The sequence below is a fragment of the Aegilops tauschii genome, chromosome 5, assembly GCF_002575655.3.
Source record: "Aegilops tauschii subsp. strangulata cultivar AL8/78 chromosome 5, Aet v6.0, whole genome shotgun sequence".
NCBI classification, from domain to species: domain Eukaryota; kingdom Viridiplantae; phylum Streptophyta; class Magnoliopsida; order Poales; family Poaceae; genus Aegilops; species Aegilops tauschii.
Window position 1 is genome coordinate 555,418,685 of NC_053039.3, and position 9,053 is coordinate 555,427,737.

The following is a 9,053-nucleotide window of genomic DNA, read 5'->3' on the forward strand; positions in this document are numbered from 1 at the left end:
TGTAAAATCTGGTGTGCCCATTTCTGCAGTTGCGTCACGTTCAATATAGGGTTTCTTTTTCAAGATCGAAACATCTGTGTGCCCATCTCAGAATTAGTATACTTGTTATGTCGAGCTATTATCTACTCCGTACTCCACACGTTTCTTCACATAGTAATTTGACTTGGCAGACAAATATGTTGCAATTTCATTCCACACTTTTTAGGGGCTCTGCTATGAAGGTATGGACGTTAAGTTTCGCAGGCTTACTATCCAGGACAGCCTGAACAATGCAACCTACAGTTTTGAGGGTCCTCTCGCTCAGGCTCAGGGCATCACCTTCAGTATCACGCTTGCTTTGGCGCCCCCTGAAACGATGGGCATGGCACCCACAGTTCAGATTGAAGGCGGAGCAGCTGATCGTGCTCTTGGTAATGCCGCAGCCTGTTCTTTACATACTGCCCCGCCTGCATCTGCAGAGGAACCACCTTCTGCATCAGCTGGTTCTTCAAAGTCGAAACCTCGGGTGCGCAAGAGGAAGGCTCCCGCTCCTTTGGACCCATCCCCAGGGGAGACCGAAATGGCGATGGTGTTTCTATTGACCCGACAGTTTCCCGCGTTGCACAACAGACTACGCGCTCCAAGAGGAATAGCTGTAAAGCAAAAGTTGCCAAGGTAATTTATGTTAATCCCATGCAGTGCAGTCTATTGATAGCATAAATACTTCTCACTAATAGTTCCTTGCTGATAGTATCCATCTGATGCTAGTTGTTATCTAGACAATGCTGCCAAAGTGCCAATCAGTGTCTCTCTTTTGGTCATATATACTTCGAATTATATTAGTACTATTCTTAATTATCCGACAGTATGCTGCATTTACATAATTATAATATTTGCAGCCTAAGAAGGTCTCCAAGAGGTCTCCCACCATAAGGTGCACTCCAAACTTAATTGTTTCAGCTGTTAAGATTTTAACAGATGGCCAGAAGAATATAATCAAGCAGCTGGGTTTCGGGGAGGTGCTCAAATTGAGTATTAATGCGCTCGAGACAAGGAACCTACCAATGTTTCTGCTGGATAATACAAGCGCATTTTCCCTTGTGATCGAAGTTGGCACGCAAGGTGGTCTTAAGATCACACCCCATGCTGTGCATTGTGTCCTTGGCATACCGATTGGCGGCAGAGACCCACCTGTTTTCTCCTATGCACAAAGAAGAGAAGAACTTTTGAAGCTTAAGGAACTACTCGGTGTCCGTAAGAAAAAGAAAATTACTTACGATGTCTTGTACGAACGCATCAAACTCAAGGGTGAGGACGAATTGACGATAAGATGCTTCATTCTAATTGTGTTCAATCGTCTCCTATTCCCCACGACAGCAACATATATCACAGGGAGGGATGCCGCCTGGACTTCTGACTTGGGTAATCTCCCAAATGTTGATTGTTGCAAGGTCCTTGTTGACGACCTTCGTGATGCTATTGTTGCCTGGAAGTCCAAGAAATTGGCTGGAGGAACCCTGTCCATCAGTAGTTATACCCTCTTTTATATTGTAATTCATCGCCCTGTTTTGTCACTTTTTTTCTTCTGTTTTAATCAAAGGACATGATCTGCATTTCAGTTCTTTATAATGTTGACATGCTATTTTTGTAGGTTTTTTATTTGGACAATCTATTCAGTTTGAATCGCCTTGATGCTATTGAAATCCCACGCATTGCACACTTCACCACTGGCACTATACTGGGGATATTGAATGAGGATAGGTGGAAGGGTCTGAACGGCCTCGAAACATATGGTAAACTTGCGGTGTGTCCTCTCTTCGAACCATACAATAATCGATATATTGTTCATTATAATCTCAGATTTCAAATGACATCACTATGTTTTTACTGTTATCAGCTTAGGTCGAGGGAGGGTACCTGCTATTTCGAGGATACTCAGTCTCATATAAATTTTGTGCCTAGCTTGCGTCAACAACTGGCTGACTCTTTTGACTGGCTTGACTCAATCTAGAAAGTATGCTGTGATTGCTGCTGTCCAAAGATGTGATGATGATGTGTGTAAGGTAATCCAACTTGCACACACCAGGGTGGTGCATGAGCTTCGAGAGATGATGCAACCTGCAGACCCACATACTCCCTCTCCTATTCGACCATCGAGCATACCGACTTCATCAGCTTCTGTACCTGCACCATCTACTCAAATGGAGAATGATGAGCCAACCGAGGAAGTCTTGCCGCTGACCGAAGACCGAGTGCAACACGATTTTACGTCTCTGGAGATGGGTACATCAGAAACTGTTTGCAACGGTCGTCAGGCTGCTGCATTTGACCCAATGTGTCCTCAGGGTCAGCATGATGCCAACGTTAATATTTCTCTCACGCAAATTGTGCAAGGTGATAACGATAGTCGTCTGGCGTCACAACTAGGTACTGTTATATTTAATTATTAAGCAATTTTTGTCCTCTATGCTGCGTTAGCACATTACTACAATTATATTATTTTTTTCTGTTATTGATGAGTCAATCATACTCCCTCCGTTCGAAAAAGCTTGTCCCTCAAATGGATGTATCTAGCACTAACTTGATGCTAGATACATTCATTTGAGGGACAAGTAGTGCTAGATACATCCATTTGAGGGACAAGCTTTTTTGGACGGAGGGAGTACCTGACAAGAATCAAGATTATTGTATGTTTCTTGCCTACGTTTCTATTTAACCGTTTCTTATTTCTTTAGCCCCATCGCCTACTGTTCCTGTTCTGACAGATGATCTTGTCGACTGTGCTTCAGTTCATGATGAATCATCTGGTGATGCCAATCTTAGTAAGAAGGTACCTGCAAATTTTGAGCATCTATCTCCGCCCCGACAACCCTGCCGGACTGTTGAGACATTAGAGGCAGGAGGTACTACACTTACCCTAGTTATCTGAATGTTCTGAATTTGATGGAACTGGACGTAGATGTTGGTATTGTATCTGTACGAAACATCATTTCATTACTCTAGTTTATGTTTTAATGTTATTAACGACTCATTTTGCATTGCCTATTATCTTTTTCAAGCTGAGGTGATGGAAGAAGCAAATATTGATGATAGGCGCAAAGCTAAAGAGGCTAGAGAGATAGCTGCACGGGAGGCTGGTATCTAAGATTTTACTCACTGCTCTCATATTTGTTTTACATTTCTAATTTTAGCTGCTGGGAGCATTATTGTCTGTGCATCAGTATTTAAGTAACTGCTCCATTTGTGTTGAAGCTATGCCTGCAGATCAGCATGTAATTTCAGCTGTCATAACATCTACACAAATAGAGGGTTCTGGTCCAACCGAGGAAGTGTTGCCGCTGACCAAAGACCAAGTGCAAGGCAGTTTTATGTCCCTGGAGATGGGTACATCAGAAACTGTTGCCGGCGGTCTTCAGGCTGCTGCATTTGACCCATTGAGTGCTCTGGGTCAGCAGGATGCCACTGCTAATATTTCTCTCACGCATATTTTGCAAGGAGATTACGATCGTCTTGCGTCACAGCTAGGTACCATTAGATTAATAATTAAGCTTTTTTGTTCTGTATGCTGTGTTAGCACATTACTATAGTTACATTTGTATTTGTATTTTAGAGCATGTTGATGAGCTATGGGGTTTCAGAGCAGACAAAGTGGATGATGCCACAATCCTACCTGACAGGAATCAAGGTGATTGGATGTTCATCTTATTCTTTCTATGTTAATTTTGATCACATTTCTATTAACTTTTGTTCTGTAGCTAATCCACCTTCCGCACTGCCTACTGTTGCCACCTGCATGGATGATCTTGACAACCATGCTTCAGTTCATGGTGGATCATCTGGTGACGCCAATGTTAGTAAGGAGGTACCTGCAAATCTCAAGCATTTACCTCCGTCGGGACAATTCTGCCAGACTGTTGAGACATTGGAGACAGGAGGTACTACTATTTACCCAGTGTTATCTGAAAGTGTTGAATTTGATGTCCAGTTAGTTGCAACGAGATCTGTATAGTACATACCTTTATTAATATTGTCAGTGTTTTTATGCTTTTTAACGTCTCGTATTGCATTGTATATTAATTTTTCAAGCTGAGATGACGAGGCATGAAGCAAATATTGATGATGATAGGTGCGAAGAAGAAGAGGCTAGAGACATATCTGCACGCGAAGCTGGTATCTAAGATTTACTCATCTCGTATTTGTTTTGTCTTTGATGCAGCTTTTGTATAGCACTTCTAATTTTACTACACATGTTTTTCATTGTTTAGCCGCTGCTTGCGGTGTTATCCTTCCCAATATTTAAGTAACTGCTCTGTTCTGTGTTGAAGCTATGCCTGCAGATCAGCATGTAGTTTCAGGTGCATGTATCCCTTTTGATGACTTGATGCTTAGACTTCAGAATGATCCAAGAGTAGCTCTATACGACGGCGTAGAAACGGATTATGATGATATAGACTGGGACCTGGATCTAGGACAATATGGTGCTGAACTTATTCGACCATTGAGTCAAGGATCTGTGGCATTTCATTTGGAAGAAACTACAGGGGAGGCCGACAATCAGACCCGGGCGGTCTGGGGGAGCACGTTTGCCTCTCGCCTACTGAGCGATGCCCAGTTCTCTCCTGCTGGTGAAATTCAAACCCAGGTATCTGTGTAAGATGTATTATTTTCACTACACTAATCTAATTGTCATTGCGTCCAATATGTCGAATCAATTGATCTCCCAGAGTATGTGTTCACTGAATCCATATTACAGTCAGATGAGGGTGCACTGGCTGTAATATGGGTCACTATACCGGGCTGGCTGGCTGAATCATGAACTGAATCCACGTTCATTGGGAGATCCTACACGACATTGGCTGGCTGGTCAGCAGCTTAGAGCTGCAGGACTAGCACCTCACTGGCTCACTGTCCTAATATCAGGTTCGTTATACCTGTAGTATAATGAACCTTAGCGTGACTGGTGAGTTGTGACCATGCGGCTCCAGGCGAAAGCCCTGACCGACCTTATCAATGCCTTGCCTTGTGGTCTAGTCCCCTCTGGGTGAAAAACTGAAAACCCAGATCCAGCTTGCCAATTCGGAGCTGGATCTGAGGACCACAACCCCATCGATGATGTCGCTACCTCCCTAGAGGTGTGGTTCTTGGAGGCTTTACCCTCAGTATGCGTGTGGGTCAGTGGCGCACGCCTTGACCCCTTCTTTCAGCTCTCAGTTGCACCATTGTATACGTAATTGCTACTCTAAACCACGATGAATCCTCTCAACGTGCAGCCTGGAGTATATGTTTTGCTCAATGTGTAAAATCATTTGTTAGTAATTTATGGTAATGTCAGGTATGCCAGGAACATCAAACATTGGCGCGAAGCTCAAAAACAGTTGCTGCTAGGGCTAGGGCTCTACATTGTCATCGCCAAACCAGCAAGTCAAAGATTTCGGAGCCTGCTGCTACCGAGGTAAATTTCTCGTAACCATTCATGCTTTATAATTTTTTGCTTGCGACTTCAGTTTCTATTTGGAATGTCATTCTTTCAGCCTGCCAAAGCTTCTTCCTATCAGACACACGGCCGAGCTCGGAAGAGCAAAACCTCTTCGCTATCCTGTCACAAATCAACCAACGCAGTACATGTTGCTGTGTTACATAATGATAAACCATGTGTAACTCGCAAGCAGTCGGGAAAGAGGCCCTCGAAGCTAGTGTTGCCCTTCCAGAGTAAAGTCAAAAAAGGTGCAAAAAAGACAGCTGCAGAGACACTTGATAGGAAGGAAGAAGCTGCAAAAATGAAGGCTGCAGAGGCTGAAGCAAGGAAGAAGGCAGCTGCCGCGAAGAAAGGAGCAAGGAAGCTAGCAGCTGCGATGAAGAGGGCAGATGGTAAAGAGGCCAAGAAGAAAGCATCTGCAGAGAAGAAAACCCCATCTACTGCTAAAACAATAAAAGAGAACTTCGGTTTTGACATTTTCAGGGCTTAGATCACAAAGTGTAATCCAAGAGACGAAATTCGGTGTTTTGACATTTGCAGGTCTTTAGTCTCCGAGTGAGCAATCTGCTATTTTCGCTTGCACAATCTATCTACAACCTGCTGTGTCTTTTGTACAATTGCACAATCTGTGTTTTTGCATTTCAGATAAGCATTGATCTCACAGCTTGGATTTTCTTTTTTGAACTGACAGCTTGAAATTTTTAAGTAGATGCGTAGGGTATTTACCTGTTAAGAAACTCGTAACGGGAAGTAAAGCTCTTGTAAAAATCAGGATAGATGGTGTGTGTAGCTGTTAGTTTTAAACGTGCATGGGTGTTTGAAACTGGTAAACCTTTATTGGAAGTCTAGCCTGGTGTCCATGATGTGTTTTTACACATAAAACACAGAGCGCTCCTCTCCACACCTGGTATACCGCGAATGATTCTCTTGATTCCGACGATCTCCAGATCGGGCTTCTCTCGGTTTCTCTGTTCCTTGTCCAATCAAATACGGCGTTAGAAATAAATTAAGCATTCAGTGGATGCTAAGGTTATTGATTGGCATAAGCAATATGCATCTCAAGGTTCCAATCTTCCAGAATGATGCTGACTTTTGCTATGCTGGTCGGACTTTAAACTTTCACTAGACATAGTGCGAGGGTGATAATAAACATCTTACCAAGTTTGCAACGCGGTCTTTTAAAAATTGTTGAGCAGAGTTAAGGCCTAGTTGACGCTTATTTAGTGATTCCTTACCTGACTTGTAAAATGAGTTTTTGCAATGTTGCTCCAGTTTAAAACTTTCACTGGCTAGATATAATGCTAGATTGATGATAAAGATCCTACTGTGATTGTAATACAACGTTCTCTGCATTTGTTGAAATGTAGAGCAGAGTTAAGGCTTAGTTGGCACTTGTTTAATGGTTCCTACCTGACTTCAGAAGACAAGTCTTCAGCCTGCAAAGAGTCTTGTGAGCTGTGATCGCCGTCCACAGCCCAACTGCTAAACCATGGCATGGCATCGCATGGAACTCTTTTCCTCCACAATCCCTAGTCATAAGAGGAAATTTTTATCTAAAAAAGGAAAAAAAAATCTCTTAAAAGCAATTCAAACAGCTTACAATGTCCGAAGTACGAGTATATGACGGACTTTGTTAGTACTGCCAAAGAGCCCACCTATCAACCTGCCCCTCATCCATCTGTGGCGAGATACGACTCGCGCATTTCCACGGCCGCCGCCGCGTCCGTCGACCGGATCTTCTCAGCCAAGGCCCAGAACTCCTCCTTGGAGAGCTTGTGCACGGAAGCACGCTTCGCGGCGGAGGCGATGGCGGTCCCCCTGACTCGGCGTTGGCCGACGGCGGCGTTGGCGGAGCCGGAGGGGGCAGAGAAAGGGTGGACAGGGCCTAATGAAAAGATCAGCAGGCGTACGCGGGCCAGGCAGCCCGGAACACAAAAGTGCTAGCTAACTTACGGCGGAGTTTTACGGGAGTGCTCCTGTTGCGTGCGCGCGCAGGTGTTGGGCTGGCCCATTTTTCTCGCTCACCTTTTTTTCGCTCGACTCGTTCGCTGTACTGATTCGACCCTCCTTTCTCCAGTGATAACTTTCCCACTGGTTTTAAAAAAATATTTCTTTCACACTATTTCTTTTCTTTCCATGCCTGATTCTTCATTTCTCTACTCATTTGACTGTTTTATACTCGAATTTAGGGAAATATTTGAAAATTTAAAATTTCCACAAATCTGGAAAAAAAATCATGAATTCAATTTTTTTTTGCAATTTCAAACAAATCAAAATTTTAAAATGATTACGAATTCAATAAATGTTCATGAATTCAGAAACATATTCACTAATTGAAAAAACACAATGCGTTTGAAAATATGCATGAATTTAAAAAATGTTCCAAATTCAAAAAATATTTGAGAATTTGAGAAAATGCTTGCTATTTCAAAAGCATTTTGTCAATTAAAAAATGCTGCATTGCAAAACCCTGATTTCAAAAAAAATCTGCAATTTCAAAAACTATTTGTGAATTTGAAAAATGTTGCCAAATATAAACAATGTTCCTGAATTCCAAATATATTCATGTGTTTAAAAAATATTAATGAATTCAAAACATGTTCACGGATTTGAAAATGTTCATAATTTTTTAGCACTGCATGGACATTCAAAACTTGTTTGTGAATTCAAAAAAGATCATACTGTTCACAATTTCAAAATAAATTCACGGTGGCTAAAATATTTGCAAATTCAGGTAATGAATTTGAAAAAATGTTCATGATCCAAAAAATATTCGCAAATTTGAAAAAGTTCACTAATCCAAAATTGTTTAGGAATTTAAAAAATGTCGTGGTTTGAAAAAATTCTTTGCAAATTCAAAATAATGTTCATGAACTCAAAAAAATGTTCATGAACTCAAAAAAATGTTTCTGAACTTGATTTTTACATGAATTTAAATTATGTCCCATATTGGAACAATTTCAATATTTAAATAGGTATTTCTGAGTTAATTTTTTCACAAATTTAAAAATAGAAAATAAATTAGAAGTCATCTATGCTCCTAAAGGGGGAGTCCATAGGTCGTTTCGTTCGTTTACATGCAGTCATTGATGCCCAAAAATCGTGTTAGTTATCTTTTGTGCAATTTTTGCCTTGCCCACGGCTGGATGCAATTAATTAGCCATACCAGTTAATTTAGAAAGTATAATCGAGCACTTGAATGAGAGGATCACATTAATTATGAAGAGTATCATTCTTTGGACGGAAGGATCACATTAATTATGAAGAGTATCAGTACTTGGCGGTAGGATCATGTTAATTATGCAAAGTACTATTGAGCGTTTAATAGTATGATCACTTTAATTATGGAGAGTATTACTTTTTGGACATGAGTATCATGTTAATAATGAAAAGTATAATCTGGTGTGTAATGAAATGATCACGTTAATTATTAGAATATCATTATTTGTACATAAGGATCACGTTAATCACGAAAATTATCAACGAATTAATTTGTATATCATTTATTAATGTAAAACAATTTGAAAACTAAGCATCGAATCAATTTGGAAATCAAGTCATTAATGCAATTAATTAGCTAGATAATTAATTACACATG

The 9,053-nt window shown here is 41.1% G+C and overlaps 2 protein-coding genes and 1 long non-coding RNA gene across 5 annotated transcripts; 2 read left to right on the plus strand and 1 right to left on the minus strand.

Annotated features, from left to right (window-relative positions):
* The first annotated feature begins 355 nt into the window (after window positions 1-355).
* On the plus strand, window positions 356-2,492 carry LOC141023151 (uncharacterized). Its single transcript, XM_073499485.1, has 3 exons — window positions 356-505; window positions 610-654; window positions 879-2,492. Exons 1-3 carry the CDS (start codon window positions 356-358, stop codon window positions 1,584-1,586), a joined length of 903 nt encoding a protein of 300 aa, XP_073355586.1. The 3' UTR covers window positions 1,587-2,492.
* Window positions 2,493-2,616: 124 nt separating this feature from the next.
* On the plus strand, window positions 2,617-6,075 carry LOC120965050 (uncharacterized). Its single transcript, XM_073498411.1, has 4 exons — window positions 2,617-4,149; window positions 4,305-4,621; window positions 5,312-5,431; window positions 5,511-6,075. Exons 1-4 carry the CDS (start codon window positions 4,071-4,073, stop codon window positions 5,943-5,945), a joined length of 951 nt encoding a protein of 316 aa, XP_073354512.1. The 5' UTR covers window positions 2,617-4,070; the 3' UTR covers window positions 5,946-6,075.
* A 122-nt stretch (window positions 6,076-6,197) lies between these two features.
* Window positions 6,198-7,412, minus strand: LOC120965431 (uncharacterized). Of its 3 annotated transcripts, none has more exons than XR_012183419.1 (3): window positions 7,056-7,412; window positions 6,866-6,984; window positions 6,198-6,423 (listed from the first exon to the last, which is right to left on the minus strand). It is a non-coding gene; the product is annotated as an uncharacterized lncRNA (long non-coding RNA). The 3 variants fall into 3 exon arrangements; XR_012183420.1 differs by having other exon boundaries at window positions 6,204-6,423; window positions 7,111-7,407; XR_005758382.3 differs by having other exon boundaries at window positions 6,204-6,423; window positions 6,866-7,008; window positions 7,111-7,407.
* Window positions 7,413-9,053: the final 1,641 nt, after the last annotated feature.

Bases quoted from the DNA above. Each gene is read 5' to 3' on its own strand.
- LOC141023151 (XM_073499485.1), top strand. From the start codon at position 356: ATGGGCATGGCACCCACAGTTCAGATTGAAGGCGGAGCAGCTGATCGT. The intron at 506-609 runs GTGCGCAAGAGG...GTTGCACAACAG, and splicing joins CTTCAAAGTCGAAACCTCGG to ACTACGCGCTCCAAGAGGAA. The intron at 655-878 runs GTAATTTATGTT...TAATATTTGCAG, and splicing joins GTAAAGCAAAAGTTGCCAAG to CCTAAGAAGGTCTCCAAGAG.
- LOC120965050 (XM_073498411.1), top strand. From the start codon at position 4,071: ATGACGAGGCATGAAGCAAATATTGATGATGATAGGTGCGAAGAAGAA. The intron at 4,150-4,304 runs GTATCTAAGATT...TCTGTGTTGAAG, and splicing joins CATATCTGCACGCGAAGCTG to CTATGCCTGCAGATCAGCAT. The intron at 5,432-5,510 runs GTAAATTTCTCG...TCATTCTTTCAG, and splicing joins CGGAGCCTGCTGCTACCGAG to CCTGCCAAAGCTTCTTCCTA.